Source organism: Trachurus japonicus, chromosome 11 (genome assembly GCF_045865225.1).
Source record: "Trachurus japonicus isolate A0001 chromosome 11, Traja_1.0".
Lineage (NCBI taxonomy): Eukaryota > Metazoa > Chordata > Actinopteri > Carangiformes > Carangidae > Trachurus > Trachurus japonicus.
In genome coordinates this window covers 30,290,645-30,312,881 of record NC_140917.1, presented here as the reverse complement: position 1 = coordinate 30,312,881, position 22,237 = coordinate 30,290,645, and the positions used below count along the sequence as shown (strand labels likewise).

The 22,237-nt window shown below is 41.5% G+C and overlaps 1 protein-coding gene across 1 annotated transcript in view; it reads left to right on the top strand.

Moving 5' to 3' along the window:
- thsd7aa (thrombospondin, type I, domain containing 7Aa) overlaps positions 1 to 16,272 on the top strand; it is a 118,751-nt gene extending 102,479 nt beyond the window's left edge. Inside the window, exons 25-28 of the mRNA XM_085792287.1 lie at positions 2,182 to 2,264; positions 8,033 to 8,246; positions 9,038 to 9,125; positions 15,685 to 16,272. Of these exons, the coding sequence (XP_085648413.1) occupies positions 2,182 to 2,264; positions 8,033 to 8,246; positions 9,038 to 9,125; positions 15,685 to 15,772 (473 nt within the window). The 3' untranslated portion in view covers positions 15,773 to 16,272. The remainder of the gene's footprint in view (positions 1 to 2,181; positions 2,265 to 8,032; positions 8,247 to 9,037; positions 9,126 to 15,684) is intronic.
- Positions 16,273 to 22,237: the final 5,965 nt, after the last annotated feature.

The window sequence follows — 22,237 nt, the reverse complement described above, 5'->3', positions numbered from 1 at the left end:
TAGTTAGGAAGCTGTCACTGCTGTGCAGTGCACTGTGAGACACTGAGTCGGATGGGAGCACCATGAATATAAACAAAATCACCATAATACTCCACAGCAGACAGAGCTGTACATTGTACAAAGGTCTTTTGAATAACATTAGAGAAACATGATTTATTTCCTCTACGAAAATCAAACAAACTTTAACCTTTATTTAGTTTAATGTGTATTCCACAGGGATAAACATGACCAACCACAGAGTGCTGCTTCACATGACGTTGTCTTTGATGATCCATTTAACTGAAGGATTTATTTTTAAAATTTGTCTTGTTGAAGATCTACTATTACATTTGCACTGTGTGTGAGAGGAGAATTGTCAGAATTTACCCAGAATACACTCTGAAGGTCTGTTTTAGATGGGAACAAGTGTGAATCAGTGAATGTGGATATTTCCAGTGTTACAGAGATAGCTCAGCTGCTTTCACTGCTGCTCTAGTGTCAGACATTACAGACATAATGTGACCTAAATGAGCTCACAAGACTCACTGCACAGCTCTAACATCTCCTGTGCTGTGTGTGCCAGGGCGCTAATGTGGATCAGGTTGCTTAAAATGTCTCATCCAGCGTGTCAGAGAACCAGATAGCGTTAAAACGTTTTCTTGACAGCAAGTTCTAGAAAGGTGTAATCAAATGAGCTCATTTTTTTCCCCATCACACGTCGGGGGTAGACTCTAATGCAGCAGCACTCTTCCCGAGTTTCCACAGAGCGTCTATCAGCTGGAGCAGAGGACGGTCGGTCTCGAAGAATGAATTCTTCTCATCAGGGTGTCTGCTTTTCTCTGCTTTGATCAAGCCTGGGGCCTCGGCATATCCCTGGGCCGGGCCACTATATAACACGGTCCCAGGTCTGAGTGGATATGGAATCATCATTGTCTCCAGGACTCCAGATGGTGTGCCTGTCTGGAGCTGCTCTGATTGGCCCACTGCCTCTTTTTTCTTCTTGTAAATGTTTCCTCACAAGCAGCGGTGTTTCCCTCATGAATATTCATACTGAACTCTTGTTCAGCATGCCGCCTCATAAATATTCAAGGCAGGCTGATAGATTACCATGATTTTGCAGACACATTTTTTAACTGGATGTCCTTTGGTAGGATTAGTGTCAGTCGCACTGTCTGTCTGTGTGATCCATCTTATTTTGTTCTCAGTCAGAATATACAGTGGTTCCTTTACAGCGTCAGGAGGGGGATGTACGGTGGCCCTGAGAGCTCAACACTATTGGCATCTAAGAAATTGTATTGAGCAGTTTGACAACACACATGCTGCAACACAACACAATGTAATAATCAGAAGCAGAATCTGAATTTTTATTGCCTTTATACAAGGTACAACGAGATTAAAAGATCAGTCTCAAAGGGATAGTTCAACATTTTGGCAAATTCGCCTGTTGCCATAATCCCTATAACCTTAGAAGTAGTTTCAGTGTCGGTGCATATTGTTTTTAGATCGGCGGGGCAGAGACGTGAGCTGCACGGTATTTTCACCTTTCCCTTATCAAACTCATCAAATACACAATTACACCTTCATGTCTCCCACACCAAATCAGTTCAAAACAATAAAACATCAGACAAAAGGTGTGTGTTGCAACAGCAACAGTCCAACTGTCTCATCCACCATAAATAAAAACAGGCCCAGGATATTATCCCGTGGAGAGATTAAGGAAGTGACTCAGTTTTATATTCATCAAACCAACCAATTACTAGAACACTATATTATGTAGTAAATCCCTTGCACTTGTGATGCCATTTCATCATGGTGAAAAGAAAGAATGTGTTTAGAGTGTTAAATCTCCTCTGGATGACTGTACACTCTGTATTCATGCTCTGCCACAGCAAGGATTAAAAAACAACTGCTTGGATCAGTGTGGGGATGAAGTCTGCTGATGATGACATGATTCTGGCAGGGTAACAAATATTGTAACAATCTCTAACTTAGTGTTGTTTTCAGAGCTTCAGCTGCAGCGATGCTCAACAAACTCAGGAGGTGTGGCACCTGGGTAACAGTTGTTCCGGCATTAACGAAGTGACTGTTCATTTTTGTCCAGCAGCTACCAACAGAGTTGTCACACTGTTCCTCACAGGTTTCACTGACACAAACAGTCCAGCTCTGATGTCTGAATTTGACCTTTTGGCCTTTGCTCTGCAGGTGGATGCCTGATGACTGCCAAGCCCATGTCTGACCGCTCCTGTGACCCACCCTGCACCAAGACACGCTCCCTCTGCACAGAGGTCAGTCATTATCTATCTATCTATCTATCTATCTATCTATCTATCTATCTATCTATCTATCTATCTATCTATCTATCTATCTATCTATCTATCTATCTATCTATCTATCCATCTATCCATCTATCCATCTATCCATCTATCCATCTATCTATCTATCTATCTATCTATCTATCTATCTATCTGAATCATAGCTGTGATTCAGTTGTACTAGGTACTGTATAATGAATCTTACTCATGATGAATTAGTGTCATTAAATCAACATAGAAACAGTCTCTTAATTACAAATTCAGGAAAATCCTCCATTAATGTGTTATTATAGGATATGTTGCAGCTGTTAAAGGAGAATTCTGGTCATTTCTGACCTCTAAATCGTTGTCCTGATGGTCACCCAGTTTTGGGGGGAGCAAAAAACATGACTAAAATTGATGGAGGCAAATCGGAGTTACACCATGGCTAGACGGCGCTAGGGATAGCGACAATGCTAACCTATGGGGGCAATTCTATGCTACATGACTGAGATCCTTATGACACACCACTGAACTCATATAGTGTACAGTATAAACAGTATAAACTTTGTGTTTTTGCATGTAGTCCAGTGTTTCCCCCAGAAAAGTTGTTAGTTAAGGTGGTGTCTGTCCTGTCGGCCGGGGGGGGGGCACCGTATTAAGTTTCGCTTTCACCACGCACTGCATGCGTGCTTCTCTGTGGTGATGCAGAGATGAATGAAGGCGATCGTCCGACGGGGGGGGGGCGGTGATAATATCGCTACTTTTTTTTTTTTTTAAAGACATTAGTTTAGGCGGCAGCTCTTTGTTGTTAAGGCGGCCGCCTTACCTGTAGTCACTCACCTCAGATAGCCGAACTCTGAAACATCCTGGTAAGACATTACTATCCGATCGCAGAGCGCCTGCTCTCCTCGCCACAGAAACAAACACTTTGTCCTTGTTGTGATGATTTCTTTACAAAAATAAACAGTCTGAGATATTATGGACACCACTGTCCTGCTCCACCGTTTATTTTTGCTGATATAGTTTCTTTTGGGTCCAAAAATCCATGATCAAGGCTGCAGAAATGCAGTTTACAAATCAATGGATCATCATGAAAGGTTGATACCTGGTATTAACATGCACCTTCAATGATCCAATCAAAAATGATGAGCCCCAACTATGACCATCCACACAGTGTGTCTCCACCTGCATCTGGATTAACCGCTTGTGATCACATCTCACTTCTCTGTTTTATAGTCAGGGTCCGAGTCAAACATGGAAAACACACATCCTGAGCTGCCAAATACAGAAATGAACATATCCATGTTTACAGAAAATGTATTTTGGTCACATGTCTCTGTGACACAGGACTGCCTGGGGAGCGCTGGGCTTAAGTGCTCCAGATTTGACCGGGCCTCTCAATCAGGCTTTTCTTGTAGATGGGGGGTGGGGGTAGGGTGGGGGGTGGGGGTGTCCGTGGCTCAGGAGGAGGAGCAGTTGTCCATTATTTAGGTCGGTGGTTAGTTTCCTGGCTCCTCCAGTCTGAATGTCAAAGTGTCCTTGGGCAAGACTGCCTGCGATGTATCATCAGTCATCACACACTGTATGAGTGTGTATGTGAGTGAGCCATTGTAGCCTGTAATGTGAAACACTTGATAAGAATGTCAGTGGCAGTTCAGAAAGAAGCAGGTAACACAGGGAGGGATGGTTTTAAAAGGAGGATATGTACTTTCCTCTGTTTCCTCAGTTTCTTAGTACAACCTGTTTGTGAGTCTCCTTGGGACAGCCCATAATACCACATTAAACTAACAGATCGCAGATTCCCTCCTCCACTGTAAAGGACAGGACACTTGACCCTCAGGCTGGAGGGACTTGAAGCTTGAAGGTGAAGTGGCCTTGTCCACTCCACCTGATGTTGCCTGGCTGTTCTTTTTATAGCCAGTGATGGTCCTCCTTCCCTTGTAGTTCTCCCTCACCTGCTTTAAAGGAATAGTTCAACCTTTTGGCCAATTCACCATTGCCATAATCCCTATAGTCATAGCAGTAGATTCATTACCTTTAATCATCGGTGCATGTTGTTTTGAGATCAGCGGGGCAGAGACGTGAGCTGCTCAGTGAACACAATGGATGTGAACGGTACAGGTCCCCTGTCCCTCATCAAACTCATCAAATACACAATCCATTAACTCCAAAACGCTCTGGTGGACAAGTTGTGACCTGCACATTCACCACGCTATGAGATAATAATGTAACATTACCAGACAGAGTTGTTTTCGAAGTAAATGCAGCCGGAACTACATTCCAGACACGGCTTCTGGGCGGAGTGATTTCAAAAGCGCAAGTAAGTATTTGCTTCATGTTTCGTAATGTTACATAATTATACATTATTATTTCATATTGTGGTGAATGTGCAGGTCACAACTTGTCCACCAGAGCGTTTTGTAGTTGTTGGATTGTGTATTTGATGAGTTTGATGAGGGACAGGGGACCTGTACCATTCACCTCCATTGTGTTCACTGAGCAGCTCACGTCTCTGATCTCAAAACAACATGCACCGACAATTAAAGGTAATGAACCTACTGCTATGAGTATAGGGATTATGGTAATAGGCAAATTTGCCAAAATGTTGAACTATTCCTTTAATCTCCTCTTCAGCTCATGTTGCACCTGTTCTTCTCCCTGTCTCTGTCCCTGAACACCTCCTTTCTAGTTGATTGGTTTAGGAAGCAGCGCACATGCCTGGTTGGAAGCACAGTGTCCATACTGTTAGTTAATGTCATCTGTGGTGCATTCAGTCATTCTGTCAAGGTCAGTGTCCCTGTTGTTATCATTCCAAATCTGCAATCAGAATAGTCTTTAAAAGGACGACTGGCCTCAGGGGTCCAGTTTCTGAGTGAGGGTGGTCACAGGGTTTGTAGGACGGCTGAAGAAAATACAGATTTTTGATCTAATCTGCCCCGTGGCGTGGAGCTGAGGCAGTGTAAGCCTCGCTGATGTTTTCATACAACTAATCAAGTGTCTTGTTTTCTCTTGGGAGACAGAAAACATGCTGAGTGAAACCACATGACTGTACATATAGGAGTGAATGTCCCCTCCAACAATGCAGTGAATTCTCAGGGTGCCGGGTCAAAACGCAGTTCTGTCAATGAGATCACACATGACTCGTGGTTGAATGTAAACAATGATGGTGAAGATGAAAAAGAATTCCATGAGACATGAGGCTACAGTCACTATTTACTGGTTCACAAGTGCCTCCAGTTCCTCATGCTTGTTAGCCAGGCACTTGACATTTCCCATGAGGATGGATTATTAGGTTTCTATCTTCATCTCCTAGCCAATAGCGTAGCAAGAGTCACCTTAGAATAGCTCTTCTCCCATGTGCATTGTTATCTCCATCATCAGAGAAACAAGTAAAATAAAGACATCAATAGACCAAAAAAAAAACCACATACTGTATAGGCTATGATACAAAAACTGTGCTGCAAGGACCAGTGCACCAAAGTGATTGAAAAAGAAAGAAGAAAAATCCTCTATTTCCAGTTGTCCCTTTGTATGAGAGGTTCATAAGCCTCTCCTAAAGCGTAACCACAGAATTGGGACTTTTGAAGCGTTGCAGGGATGTTTGTAGTTGTGCTGCTGGTGGAGTGGATCTCTTCTTTGTGCAAAATACATTAATAATGTCAATAATTATACATCCATGATTGCTATTAAATCATTTATTTCACCCTAAATAATAACATGCTCCAGCATGCATGTGCACACACGTCCTGCAGTTTGAGAACCACCGTCCTACAGAGAAGGTTAGAGTGAAGGTGAGGACACTGTGAGTGCTTACTCTGACTTCATGTCACAGTGGAGGGAGTCCACAGCAAATCCACATCTACGTAAAAAGGAGTGAGATGAGAGAGAGAGATGGAGAAGAGGGAGTGGCACACACACACACACACACACACACACACACACACAATCAAACACGCATTTTTTAAAATTTTCTGAGATGAGACGCTGAGTAGTCTTTTTACTGATGCCGAGGCTGTTTGTGGGTGGCTGAGAGAGATAATAGTTATTTCGTTTTTTTAGTTTTTCATTAGTTTTCATCACAGTGGCAGATGTGTTAATTCAGTCAGGCTGAGTTTCCCTATTCTCTCTTTTTCCTTTGAATTTAAGATGGGAGATGCGGATATATGCTCACTAGTGACTATCTGATGCCGAGGCTATTGTGGCTGGCTGAGAGAGATGATACGGCTGCTTGACGACTCAGTCGCTAATAAATTAATAAGTAAATAAATAAATAAAGCGGATCATCACAACAGCACAGTGCGTATCTCAACACGGCAGTGACATGCAGTCATCCAGTCCTGCTATTGGGACTTCCGCAGCTGCTTTTCAGTGCCAGTTCGTCCCTGCTGTGTTAATTCAGGTGGAGTTTCCATTACACGTGCCAACAGCCTTTGATCTGACGTCAGATGTGACGGGACAATCTATATAGATATAAATTTGTGTTGATTCCATTAGTTGCATTAAATAGTGTTTGTTGTGATTATTTATTGCATCTAAATGTGCCTGGAACTGTGGAAACCTGCCTGTGAGGTCTTGGTGACGCGTTGCGCACCGGGCAGCCAAACTTCCACTACACCGGCTGCACTTCGCCTTGCGCCGAGGGTAGACCAGGTTGGGCTTTCAGCGCACCCTCAGTGCAACTTTTTGGCATGAAACCTCCTCTACGCCAAGCTGAATCTGTGACACCTCCCCCTGCTGTGCCGCCACACCCATCTCGGCGCAGCGCCGCAGTCTACCAAACTGACAATGCGCTGGTCAAAACTTGCACTGCGCCACCTTGCGCCGCACTACGAAACTAGGGCCCATTGTTTTCAGGTTGTTGGTCAGAACAAGGTCGAGGTGACCTCACACATCACAGTTATGGCCGTGTGAGTCAGTGTCCAACACTGCCCACAATTTGTTGACAACGTCCACTTGGATTCAGGGGCAAGCTGCTGTACATGCTGGTGGCTAAAGTTGAAGGTCACCTCACTAAACAGGATTTGGGCCTTGTGAATGCAATATCTCTACAACTCCTCCAGGGAACCCCTTTATATTTTGCACACATGTGCACTTGCTCTCAAGGTTGAACTGATTATGTTGAGGCTATGCTGAACAAAATGTGGTTTTGGCCTCATGAATGCAGTCTAAGTGCGACCCAACAAGTAACACTTTACAATAAGGTACACAAAATTAGAGTAGTTACTGAGGAACTAATGATGAACTAACTATTAGTTAATGGTCAGTTCATCAGTAACTCCTAATTAAATTACTGAGGAACTATTACTTCATCATTAGCTAGTTACCCTTTTTGTGTACCCTAAAGGAAATCAAAAATGAGTAACCAAGGTACTCTAATTTTTGTTCCTCATTAGTTCCTCAGTAACTACTCTAATTTTGTGTACCTCGATTCCTCAGTAACTACTCATTAGTTCCTCATTAGTTCCTTAGTAACTACTCACTTTTACTCACTTTTGTTTACCTTATTGTAAAGTGTTACACTCAACAAAATACTTTTTAGCTTAAACTTCACACAGCATCATGACTACATTTGACACATGTTATTGATTGTTTTATAAATCTGGATGAACAGGTATGTGAGTGTTTTACAGATGTGGTTAGGTATGGTTGATGGACACATGTGGGGAAAGTGGCCTCACCTCTTTAAGGTAGTTTTGAAAAAAGAAGAAAAGTTGACTTGTACATGTGAGTGTGTTAAAGCTGCCTCCTCCCTGTGTCAGGCGGGTGTGTGTGGGTGTGAAGACGGCTACACCGAGGTGATGACATCTGACGGCCTGCTCGACCAGTGCACAGTCATCCCAGTGCTGGAGATCCCCACTGCAGGCGACAACAAAGCCGACGTCAAGACCATCCGAGCCTTTAACCCCACCCAGCCCGCAGCCAACATCCCCAGCAGGGTGGGGCGCACCTGGTTCCTGCAACCGTTTGGTCCAGGTAACACATCCCAACACAACAGCTGCTGTTAGTCTCATATTGAATCTTTTGATGATTGCAGCATAAAACCACCAGACCTCCATTATTAAAAAAAGAGGATAAAGGTAAATGGATAATTCTGATAATATACGAAAATACCATCTCACTCAGACTGAAAAAGATATTCAATACGTATGTTAAATTACAATTTATTCAATCTGAAAAATGCTGGCTGTGGAGAAAATGAATGACTGCTGGGAGCACAAAGGCAATGAAAGAGGGGTGGGGGGAGGGAGTGATTATAGTTGGAGGAATTGAAGGAGCGGCATTGGATCTGTGAAAGAGAGCGAGGAGAACAGATAAAAGAGAACAGATAAAAGAAAGGCAAGCAAAGGAAGAGTAAAAAAAAAGATTTAAGACTGAAAAGAACAGAAAAAATACAAGTCAACAAATAAATGTTGAGAAATCAGAGACAGAGAAGATGACATCAGATGATCTTCTGAATATATAACAACAATAACAATGTATATTACAATAACTGACATGTTATTCACAATTGCCCACATACACATAATAAATGCTACATCTCACATGCACGTTGAATTCACTGAACATACAGTACCAGTCAATCTTCTGAACACTGATATGTCCCTTTTCCAGAGGTGTTGTTTTTCTGTAAATTAAATCTCATTTCTGTGTTTTAATGCTTTCATGAATGATTTATTAAAACAACGTTGTGACAGACTGACTCTGGATAAACAGCTAAACAGGTGAAGGTCTGTTCAGTGCACTAACAGTGTCTCTCTGTGCAGATGGGAAGCTGAAGACCTGGGTGTATGGAGTCGCAGCCGGAGCCTTCGTTCTGCTCGTCTTCATCATCTCCATGACGTACTTAGCATGGTAACGTACCGATACTTTTCATCTGGGTTCATTTTTGTTCTCATCATATGTTTTGACCCCATCATTACTTTACTCACCATTCACCTCCATTCAGTGATGTAATGAAAATCACCATTAATGAAAAACCCACATTTACACATTTCTATTTTTCTGACTATTCCTTTTATTAAAGGATAATTACCGTTTTTTACAATCTGGACCTTATTTCTGGCATAAAATACGATCATTTACTCACCCAGATAACTTTGGTGTCATTACAAGTCGTTCCAACGAAATTAGCTCCAGCCGAGAGCCACGTATATCCGTATAATGGAGTCTACAGGGCAGCAGAATGCAGCCTCTAAATAACACATTATCCGCCGCCAAACTCGTTAATTTCACCAATATTTTGTTATGATATGCTAGTGCTATTCCCCTCTGAGTCCAGGGTTAGCTGTTATCAACATCCATGGTCTGTAGGTTGACCTCCTAACCTCTGACCTGGATGATGTCATCTCCGACCGCTGCCCGGCTCATTCTGATAATAATCATTCTGCTTCGGCATTCGGGTCCATTTTTAGCGCAACTAGCCGGAGCTTTAATAATAATAATAATAAAGTTTATTTATATAGCACCTTACAACATCGGACAGATGATCAAAGTGCTTTACAGAAAAGAAATAACATTTCAGGTGACGAATGGCATGGAAAAAACAAAACAAGAAAACACAACAATAAAATACATATCAAAAGGTAAAAGTTAATCAATATTAAAAGCCAGTTTAAACAAATGAGTTTTAAGACGTGCTTTAAAAAGTGCCAAGTCATCAATAAAATATAATTCAGGGGGTAGGGAGTTCCACAGTTTTGGTGCCGCTATTGAAAAGGCCCGATCCCCCCACTGTTTGCAATTAGAGAAGGGGACCTCTAACAGGGGCTGTTCTGAGGACCGGAGGGCTCTACAGTGTCGTCTAAGTTTTAAACAATCGGACAGATACTCTGGAGCAAGACCGTGAATAGCTTTAAAAACAAATAATAACAGTTTAAAAGTGATTCTAAATTTAACCGGGAGCCAATGTAGTGAACAGAGAACGGGAGTGATGTGACTGTAACGGGAGGTGTTGGTTAAGAGGCGTGCTGCAGCATTTTGTACCAGTTGAAGGCGGGAGAGAGATGATTGCTTAATGCCAAAGTACAGGGAATTGCAATAATCTAACCTAGAACTGATAAAAGCATGTATAGCCGTTTCAAGATCGTTCCTGCTGAGGAATGGTTTAACTTTACTTAAAAGGCGCAGTTGAAAGAAACTTAGCTTCACTACTGAATCAATCTGCTGATCAAAACATAGGCCAGGGTCTAAAATAACTCCCAGGTTTCTTACAGCAGGTTTAAAAAGAGAGGCAACGGAAGAGGAGACACAGTTACTAATCACATTTTCGCAAACATCAGAGGTACCAAAAACAATACATTCCATTTTTGACTGGTTCAAGTGCAGAAAATTTTTTGTCAACCACAGGTTAATATCTTCTAGGCAATTGAGGAGGGATTTTAGAGCAGCTGGAGCATTTGGGATGATTGGGAGGTAAACCTGAATGTCATCAGCATAACAATGAAAATGAAGATTATGCGTTGATATGATCTTTCCAAGAGGTAGTAGATAGAGGGTGAAAAGAAGGGGGCCGAGAATGGAACCCTGTGGGACCCCACATGAGAGGGGGGCACAGGAGGATGAGAGGTCTCCAATCATAACGGAGAAAGACCTGTTTTTGAGGTAAGAGGAAAACCATTTAAGAACTGGACCCTGAATGCCCACGTGATTGGACAGACGGGAGATGAGAATAGAGTGGTCTACTGTATCGAATGCTGCTGTGAGGTCTAGGAGGACTAGTATCATGGGGGTTTTATTGTCAGCTGAAAGGAGGATATCGTTGTGGATTTTAAGTAGAGCCGACTCAGTGCTATGGCGGGATCTAAAACCAGATTGAAATTTTTCGAAGATGGCATTTTTTTTCCAGAAAAGATTGTAACTGAATAAAAACAACCTTCTCTAAGACCTTAGATAAAAAAGACAGATGAGAAACGGGCCTAAAATTAGATAAAACTAAGGGATCCAGGTGAGGTTTCTTGAGAAGTGGTCTGACCACGGCATGTTTAAAAAGATCTGGGACAGTACCTGAGCTAAGGCACATGTTGATAAAAACAAGGAGGTAAGGTCCGACAGTATTAAAAACCTCTTTCAGCACCTTAGCGGGAACAATGTCTGAGGGACAGGTGGTTGCCTTTAGCTTTTGCACGATCTCAGAAAGGAGGGAGAGGGAAACAGGCTCAAAATTATTAAGAACAGCAGTTGGGTGCACAGAGGCAGAATTCAGCCTATTATCTGCGACGTTGGTGTTAGCAGTAATCTTTCCCCTAACAGAAACGATTTTGTCAACAAAGAATTTTAAAAACTCTTCACAAGTTGCTGTTGAAGCATCTAGAGGGCTACTAGTGGATGGATTTATGACAGAGTTTATTGTACTAAATAATACCCTTGGACGATTGCTGCTCGTAGAGATGAGTCTGGACAGATAAAGAGATTTTGCATCTCTCATAGCTCTCTGATAAGTAGCTAACTTGTCCCTCCAGATACCCAGCAAAATGGGAGATTTGTGCTTCTTCCATTTCCGTTCTGCCAATCTACAGTCTTGCCTAAGAGCGCGAGTGTAATCATTCAGCCAAGGATCAGCCCTGGACTTTAGTGAGTCCAGGCTGCGTAGAGGAAGCCTGTGGAAGTTGAACTTCGTCCAGCTGCTCATTTTGTTCTGACAAGTTGGAAACACGCAGAAACGGACCATAGCATTAGCGGTAGCAGCCGCACGGCGCTCAGAGATGACAGAGATTTTGTGGCAGATAATGTGTTATTTAGAGGCTAAATTGCGCTGCCCTGTAGACTCGCATTATACGGATACAGGCGGCTCTCGGCTGGAGCTAATTTCGTCGGAACGACTTGTAATGACACCAAAGTTATCTGGGTGAATAAATGATCGTATTTTATGCTAGAAATAAGGTCCAGATTGTGAAAAAAGGTAATAATCCTTTAAATACACATGTTTGGATAAGTAAAGACACATGTGAATGTGTTTGCTTGTGACAGTCCACCAGCAATGGAGTTGTTCCTCCTCATAAATACATAGGCTTTTGGTTTTAAATTGGTATGCTTACCCAAGCTGAGCTGGCTTATGACATCACCAAGATGTCATCAGGGTTAACCACCAGAACCAGTTGTAGGTACAGTGCTAGGATGAACTGGTTACTGGTTGATATCATGGTAGAAATGCCAGTCTTGGTTTTACCATTCTAATTTGAATTATCACTGTATCTGGTGTCAAAGAGACAAGAAGTCTGACACGGCGGCACAGTGAGGTCATTCCTGCTGATCTTCATCACATCTCTGTTCATATTTATTTATTCATTCATTCATTGTTTGTCCCTTCATTTCTTGTTTTTCTTTCTCCACCTCCACCTTCACACTCCCTGTTCAGTTATTGTGGTTGTTGCCCTTGCTGCAAGTCAAAGTCCAAGTGCCCTTCAGACGGGGCTTACCCAATGAGCCCAGTGCATTACACCTGTCCTGCCTGCCAGAAACTAGAGCAAGACCAGTTACAGCGGCACAGCCAACTGCAGCAACATCCTCATCATCTTCATCATCCTCATCATCAGCAGCAATATGACGCACAGCTCCAACAACCGTCTTCACCACAACAACAGCCACAGCAGCAGCAGCCACTGCCGCCTCCTCCACCTCATTTTGAAACTCTCATCACATAGTTGAGTCGTCACCTTGCCTCCCTGTCGCTCGCTCCACCTCCCCCCCTCCGCTCCGCTCCAACCCAAACACACAGCGTGCCTGCCCACTCATTTCAGTGGATCACTTCTTGGAGGTGAGCTCAAACACACCAGCTGACTGAAGGGCTTCAGCTGTGATACAAAGTCTACACACTGTATTCTCCATCTTAGCTCTTTTTTTTATACTGTTGTTGTTCAATTATAATATGGAATAAAGATATAGGAGGCCTAGTACCCCAAATCTATTAACTTTCTGTAAGAGTTTATTACTCATTAAATTAAAGATTCAATCTTTCAGTCTCAGTCACAGAAGTATATTTACTAAATCTGGAAAACAATTAAGAAAGAGGCAGATAATCAGTGTTTAATGCAGATAATGCAAATGCTATGAGCAGGTTTATCAATATCACTGTTAGTTGTCTAAGGGCATTCAGAAGATATACATCATCCACAAGGGTTTTTTGTAGCAATATTGTGATGATCACTACTAGTCAAGTACAAGACTTGTTGGGAAATATCATATCCCTTATAAATAAATAAGGGATTTGCTTTCATGGTCACACTGACCTAAAAAAACATGATCTTCGCCTTGTGAGCACAACATGTTGAGAAGTCCTCGCAGGAAACCCTTTAAACTGGGCTCAAATTATCAGATATGGGCCTGATTTACTAAAGGTTTGCATGTGTAAAAACGTGTGCAAACTTGACTGCACGCGCAAACACAAGCTGAAGCTGATCTACTAACCGGGCGCACCGAGGATTGTGTCTCTCAAATGGGCAAAATAGCACGTGCAATCCATCTAGTGTGTTTGCCTTGATGAATTATGCAAATATGGGCGTTTCTGCCAGAACGCGCAAAATATTGGGAGGAGGAGATGCAAATAGATTTATTTAGCGCACGCAATGTGATTTACCAAACCTGAAACAGATTGCGGTGGAAGTTTTTGCGTCTTTATTTAGCACGTTTGAAAGGTAAGTCTTAACTGGCACAGCTTTGCACACAAATGCTGTGGTTATTGATTTAATACATGCCAGGGCTAAAGTTCTTATATCTCTGCATTTCCTCATCTCTGGGTCATTCCAGTGAACTGTAGTGAACCTCTGCCTTCCCCCTGTCTTTGATTCCTCTGGTCAGAGAGTTTAGATCCGAGTGTGGCCTGAGTGTCCCACCTGAGCTCTCTATTAATCCATCGGATCAAATTTTCATTCTGCGTTTGTGGCCATCCTGCTCTCTGTCCACACTCTCCATGGTGGCAACGATTACCACGCACAAAACCCTCATTTAAATTCTGCAGTTTGCGTGAGCTGTCATTTAGTGGGTTACTCTTAGTAGATCACCTGTTTTTCGTGCGCTTACCAAACATGTAAAATTTTACCAGGAGCACGCCATTTAGTGCCCATTATCTGGGATCTTAGTAAATCACGCCTAAAGTCTCCAGCTAATTGAATTTCGAGGTTCAAAATTCAAATGTATGGCGACCTCACAAAACATAATTCTGACCTTATGAACACAATATATCCAGAAGTCAAAATTGAATTTTGCACAAATGTTCATAATGTATTATACAGAATTACACTCCAATTGTCAATATCGTTCGTATATGACTGTAGATGAACAGGAATATAACCATATCACCATGAGAGTCAGTGGCAGAGCCAGACAACCATGTGGTGGTAGTTTGAAGTGGTTTAAATTTGAACAGATGGTTCAGTATTTCCCACCCACCTCATCCCAACCCCCCAAACTGTTATTTCTGACTTTGCCTGAGCCTCTGAATCCAGAGCTGCACCTGCAGGCCAGGCTTCAGGATTTGTTTTCCTCTGCTGCCATCTTGTGGTCATTGACTCACATCTCATGGATGCAGCTTGTCATCTCTGTCCATCACACCTCATCCATCACACTTGTAGTACTATGACTGTTTCTGAACTTTTCATTGCATTTTCAAGCATTTCCAATATAAACAAGAGAATGATAATAACATAGACATAAAGTCAGTGTATGTATCCCCCCCCCATATTTGTTCTGCTCCAACAGATGCCCATCACTGATTCACTGTACCATGTACAGTATGTCTGTCTTGAGAGGTGATTTTCTATTTGACCTCATTGTAAATTAGGTCTTTGAAACAATACAGGTGAGACAGACAGAAGCAAATCGGACAATGTATGAAGGTGTTATGACAAGTTGATGGTTCATCCACCAGGGGGCAATAACCAGATGTGGGCAGATGAGCTTTAGGGGCAGACCATCATCATCATTTCTCCAGGTCTACCGCCCCAAAACATGTACACTAGGTGGAATGGTGACTATAAACTGCACATACATACATAGGTGTATCTCTTGTCACTACAGTACATGTCCATGTCCTGTGTCAGCTGGGACTGGCTACATCCTCCCCTCCCAGAGTTTTTGTCTGGTGGTCGTGTGGAGTTTGTCCAGATACTGCAGTGACAGTAAAAGGCTCTTTTCAAAGTTACATCCAAACATCTGGGAAGATATTAATACTGATATACGAATTATAATATACTGATATACTGACTACCAAAACCATTTACTGTAGTTCAGTTAGTTTAGAACCATATCCATTTTTTTTTATGTTTGCCGCCATCATGTCATTCACTGCCCTGGTGTGGCAGCAGGAGGTCGTCCTCTCTGGAGACTAGTGTGTCTTCCAGTTTTATCTAAAGTCTCATTCTTTGTTTTCACACTGAATCAATTGTGATCATTTGTTGTCTTTTTGTTTGTTCTGCAGCAAAAAGCCAAAGAAGCCCCAGCGACGACAGATGAACAACAGACTGAAGCCACTGACTCTAGCCTACGACGGAGACGCCGATATGTAAAAGTCTTCCTTCCGATCACACTGACCCAAAGACGTCCGTCTTTTTGCAGTGAACACAGGGTTGCTATGGAAACCCCTTAATGTCAGGGCTGCCGCTGGGCATTGTTCACCCCCTGGGAAGATGATTATGATGGAAAGAGAAACCTCAAAGATCAATACACTGAATCTGTGTTCATTAGCAGCCTTGATGTTCCTGTCTTCGTTTTTTATTTCCGTTTTGATGATTCCAAAAGAGCCTTCATGATTTATTTTTATTTTTAATCTTCTTCCAGAAGTCTGCCTTTGCTTCTCCATCTACTACTGCCAGGAACATCCAAAGCATGGTTGTTGTAGAAGGTCACCTGAAAAGATATTGCTCTAAAAGCACAAACGTTCCTATGTTCTTTTTGATCATTTTGTTCCAGCTGGGTGGATACTCTTTGTAGGATATTTATCAATTATTTGTTGCATCAAGAACATGTCCAACCCTCAGTGTTATTACGGCCTGGGTTCTCAAAAAAAGATCCTCCCAGAGAAGACGAGAAGATGAGTGGAATGAATCCCAGAGCCACCATCACTTCTGCCTGCCTCCTCCTTCTCAGTTGTTCAGGCAAACTTTGCACTATATTAGTGCAGCATGATATCTTCTTATGTCTAACTTTTCACCATAGGAAACTGCCTCTCAACAAGATGGTGTATAGTCTTGTGCTAGAAATGTAAAAAAGTAGACTTTTTTGCAAACAGGACTCGCTGTTTGTTAATGATTTTGTTCTATTACCTCTTATATGTGACTCTTGGATGGGACTCGATGTAAATAGAATTTATTTTGTGGTCTCAACTTTACCTTTCTAATAAGCCTATGTGCAAACTACATATCCCAAACTGAACTGGGTTGATTTATTCTCTGACAATTTTTTTGACTGATTTAAAGTCAGGATTTTTACTTTTGTAAGTTATTGATCATCACTTTTATTGACGAGGGATTACAGGAGATACAAAACCCATATACTGTAAAACTCTGTCGCTGTGACATGGGAAGAAGAGAGGAGACCATACTTAAATATGGAAACCAGTTAATACATGTTAATATTGCATCTTGATCTAGCCTAAATAGTTGAATGGATTAAGAAGATTTGAGCCTGTAGAGGTGAGAGTTAACTCATTTATTTAGGGTGTCCCAACTGATTGGCTGAGGATCATAAACAAATTTAACTAGGCCTACATGATGCTCCTAACCTATCACCTTAAAAACCGATCACTGGTGACAGCTCCTGAGAGAAGCATTGTGTGCTGTGGTGTAGTCCTGTCTCCCAACCATTTCACTGCAGTGTAAGAGACAATTACAAAGTGTGTGAGCCTCATAAAACATTTCTATCCCTCTCACACACCTGCCTGTGTGCACACGACCCAAAACAACACATTCATGGATTTCTCACTTTGCCCTGATTGTCTGAATAACTCAACATTTCCCTGTTTTTGTCCATGAGCTGATAGTGTCTTATCACGATGCAACCTTAAACTCACCACAGGGTCTACTATGGCATTGTCTACTGGGTTGACTGGAAGACCTCAAGAATACATTTGATATAGCGAGATCAGTTCCCCATTTGACCAATGGTACGATAATAATAATAACGAGTAAATAAATTAAGAGTATTTCAGTTCAGATATGTAATAGTGAAATTCTATTAAAAACAAACATTTCTTAAAGACTTGATATAAATATGTCAGTATTCTCCAAACTACTTTTTAATTTATGGTATAATGTGTCCTTATCTTAATGTAAAGGTGTTACAAACACTATGATCTAAATGGGGAGGAAAGCCTGTCAGTATTATCTCTGACTGGTCACATCCATCTGCCTCTTCACTTGATCTCCATGTGGCGCAGCTAACTGTGTGACAGATGAACAGGAGACCAATCAGAGTGCAGATATCTTGATAAAGTGGAGGTGGTAGATTGTTCTGCTGTTGATTTCAGGATGTTGTGATCACCACTTTGTTGTGTTGGTGAATTGAAGGCGGCGTCTGCCTGCTAGAGCCTAGACATGTTTACTAAAGGATGATAAACACTTTCATTTCTGATGATTCCCAAAATAACCCATCTGGTTTTGGTGTGTTGGATGTTGCAGTTTCAGCCTTAAGAAGATCCAGAGTTTACTTCTCCCATTGCTTTCTAATGAGGCCATTTATAAATGATTTACAAGTTGCAACTAATGGCTTAATGAATGGTGAATCAATCGTTTATTGATGATAAGTTACAAGCAGAGGAACTTTTATGTTGGTGGTTGGTTGGTTATCTTTACCAGCCTACATTGTTACAGGGTTATTCACTACCACCCAAAGCATGTTCCCATATACAAGTATAGGGTTAGTAAATGATTCATTTACCCATAATGATTTTAAATAACTGTACACATTAGAAAGACAATGTTTTTTTTTTCCTTCAGGTGTTTGAGATGCCCTGTCTTTGCTAACCCAGTGTTGTAGCACACCAGCAAACAGCTCCTTGCTAATACATGCAGACTCCTCCCCCTGCTTATACATGCAGGCCCCTCCCTCTGCTAATACACGCATGCTCCTCCTCCCTGCTTATACATGTAGGCCCCTCCCCCTGCTAATACATGCAGGCCCCTCCCTCTTGTAATATATTCAGGTCCCTCCCCAATACATGCATCCCCTTCCCTCTACTTATACATGCAGGCTTCTCCCTCTGCTAACACATGCAGGCTCCTCCCTCTACTTATACATGCAGGCCCCTCCCTCTACTTATACATGCAGGCCCCTCCCCCTACTTATACATGCAGGCTCCTCCCTCTACTTATACATGCAGGCTCCTCCCTCCCTCTACTTATACATGCAGGCTCCTCCCTCCCTCTACTTATACATGCAGGCTCCTCCCTCCCTCTACTTATACATGCAGGCTCCTCCCTCCCTCTACTTATACATGCAGGCTCCTCCCTCTACTTATACATGCAGGCTCCTCCCTCTACTTATACATGCAGGCTCCTCCCTCCCTCTGCTAATACATTCAAGCCCCTCCCTCTAATACATACAGGCTCCTCCCTCTGCTAATACATACATGCAGGCCCCTCCCTCTGCTAATACATACATGCAGGCTCCTCCCTCTTCACAGCTACAGAGAAACAGGTTTTATTCATCTTTTTATATTTAATCAGTTGACAGACATGTATTTACCCAGACGCTGGCTGTGTCTTAAAGAACTTTGATTTGACATTATGGTTCCATGATCGGGTCAAATCCTGTTCCGGAGCTTTTCTGCTGACATGAATTGAATCGTTATGGGAATATTTCGATCATCGAACAATTGATTGAAACTTTAACCCATACAATGCTGCCTAATGTAGAAGTTGAGTAGTTTGTCGCAAGTACATTAACAGAATGTTTAATTTATATTTCTTGGTATATAAGTTGTAAATAAAGTGCTAAATATTTCTTTTTTTATTATTATTATTTATTTATTTATTGTTCATGTACCATAACGCTTCAATTTTTACTGCACAAAATGTTATGCATACATAAAATGAAAAAGGAAAAAAAAAAAAGGAGGGATTTACTGATGAACCTGTCTTTTTCCTACTGTTTGTTTATATGTATTTGTCTAATTGCTGATAATAAACACGGGAAATATTTCAAAGTACTCTTTTTCTTTTGAAGGTTACTGGAATACAAGTTTGCTCTTTTGCTCAGGGTTTCATTCCACAGCATTGTGATGTACAGTATGATTTGACCTCATCTGTGCCAAAGCTGGACCATGATGTGCCGGTTTTGGTTTATTTTTTGTAAATTATCCCAAAAGAAACTTTTTCTATTATCACTGTCACACACAGAGATTTTAGCTTTAGGATGGAAATAAAAATGTAATAAAAAAACTTTAGGGAATAAAAAACTTAGGGATCAATGTGTTGTGTTATTAAACTGAAGTAATGAAGCCGATCCGGCTCTTAAACATACAAGTCTAACATTTAACTGAGTCTTGAGAGATTTCCACTGTCAGCTCAAAGTTTGAGTCAAGCTGGCTGCACTGTCAATGTGTCAGAAGATGAACTAAAAGATAATGTGACACTTCATCAGTGACATTTACTAAGATACATCATAGAGCCTCTTGAGATTCATTCACATTTGATTCATTCTGAGGCCGATCTAACTGTACACACCAATGAGCTACAAAATTACATCCACTCACAAAGCAAATAAAAACTGATTATCTTAGAGACTGGTGCAAGATTTGAAATATATCTGGGGTGAAAGGGAACAAACAGTTCTCCTGAAAGTTCAATCAAAAAACATGGCTGAGTTCTGCATGGGTATCGGTTGTTTAATTAGTCTCTCTGTCTCTTACCTCTGGTGCTCTTCAGTGTAAGGAAATACTGGGTGGTAGCAGGAACTGAGGCACTCAGAGTAGTGATTTAACAAGCCTTTATTGCAGCTTGGCCATACAAATTAAAAACAAGCCAACGCGTTGCGGCCACAGGCCTTCATCAGGGCTGATATAAAATGAGCGCCCATATGTAACCTCCCTATAGGAGGTTACATCACTCTGAGTGCCTCGGTTCCTGCTACCTCCTCCTGAAAGTGTTGGTGTGGGATTATACAGAGAGAATCTGACGAGTGCTGGATTGTTGCAACCAAGCGAGTGTGTCGGAACATCCCTGAAACAACCAAGCTTTGGGATGTTCCGTCAGCTGTAGCAGACATAGGTCGTCGTAAGGACATGCAGAGTTTTTGTTCCAGAATATTTCTGGTGTTTTTAGTCCACCAGAGAGCTGTACAAACAGGCCATGGGTCAAATGGGCAGCTCCAGAGGATCAACAGATGGAGAGCCTGGCAAAGTGAAGAAAGTAAATAAATAATTTCTACAGGAAAAGTGATACCAGGCCATAACCCTGTCTGCATTTGGGTCAAGAAAAGGGCTTTATTATCCTGCCATGTCTCAGTCCAGACAGGGTATAGTGTCTGACTAACCTCAGCCCTCACACACAGTCGTTTTACTGAAGTAATAAGTACAGTGATCTAGTAAGACAACAAGTTTAGAATGAGGGTTTTGTGCGTGGTAATTGTTTCCATCATGGAGTTTGGACAGAGAGCTGCATGGCCGCAAAACGCAAAATGAAATTTGATCCGATGGATTAACTTGTCTAACATTTCAGCATTCATTATAGCAGTTATTCACTCTGAATGGAGAGAGCACCAGTGACTACTGTTGCTTGTTGTTTGTAGCCTGAGTGTTGCTGGGGCACTGAGTGTTTCCATATCGATAAATAGTGATTCTATACAGACAGGTATCCATGAATGAGTGTGTAGTCAGCCTGCAGACTGAAAGGAGCAGGAAGTCTTTCCTGCCAGCAGCCATCAGACTCTTTATACATTACCATAATAATTATCATTACATTAAATTGCACAGTTGTTCATCCTGCACTAATTTACAGTAAAGCAGATGGAGTTAGCAGCCCCCGCCCTCGTCATGGATCTATTGGTCCTCGTCTCTATGTCACCACATTCACGCGCATCCCTTGGCTGCACACACAGCCCTTCATGCCGTTCTCTCTCCTCATTGGATAAAGGTTGTAGGATACAAGGAAAGTTTTCTCCTCGGCTTACAGCAGAGCAGAGTGACTGACAGACCCGTGTTTCAGACCAAACACTCTATATAAGTGATTGCCGTCGGAAGATATAACTATTTAAGACTTATATTAACAGAATAATTCCGCTTCTGCTTTAATTACTGTAAATATGTTTTTATGTGTCCTTATAATTTTAAACAGATTTTAATATCCTTAGTCTGTATTTTTATCCTATTCTATTGGAGCTTCTGTGACTCAATAATTTCCTGCAAAGGATTAATAAATATTATTATTTTTCTATTCTATTATCTGGAGGCTAAGAGAAGATTGTAGACTAAGAACATAGCACTTAGTTTACTGCTGTGCTCTCAGCTACATTTAAGTTTGACGTCGTCTTGTAAAGGTTTTTTGGGGGGTTGTTACAGTGATTTCTGCCAATTTGTAGATGAAAGTGTTCAAAGTGTTCTGAAGGTTGGAATGAGTTTTTTTTTCCATTCAGTTTAATTTCATGGTTTGTTTTAAAATGTTCATTCGTTTTACTAGAGACCATCTGGATGGATGAAGGTTCATTGCATTATCAACATTTGAAGAAATAATTTGCAAAAAGAGGAAACAATGTTATCAGATGACGAGTCTAATCACGAGCTCATTGATTGTTACTGTTTTGTAGTTGTTTTAACAATGTGACACCAGACCAAAGTGGATAAAATTAACATAATGACCTCATCAGTTGATAAGATTATTCATATTTGACTATGTGCCTTAATTCACAGTTTTGACAGTTACCTTTAGAAATCTGTTATGTTCTACATTGTAGAATTGTGCAAATAAAAATATGAATAATGTATCAAGATATACAGTCATGGTAAAAATAATAAGCAATGTGACTTTTCTCATTAAGGT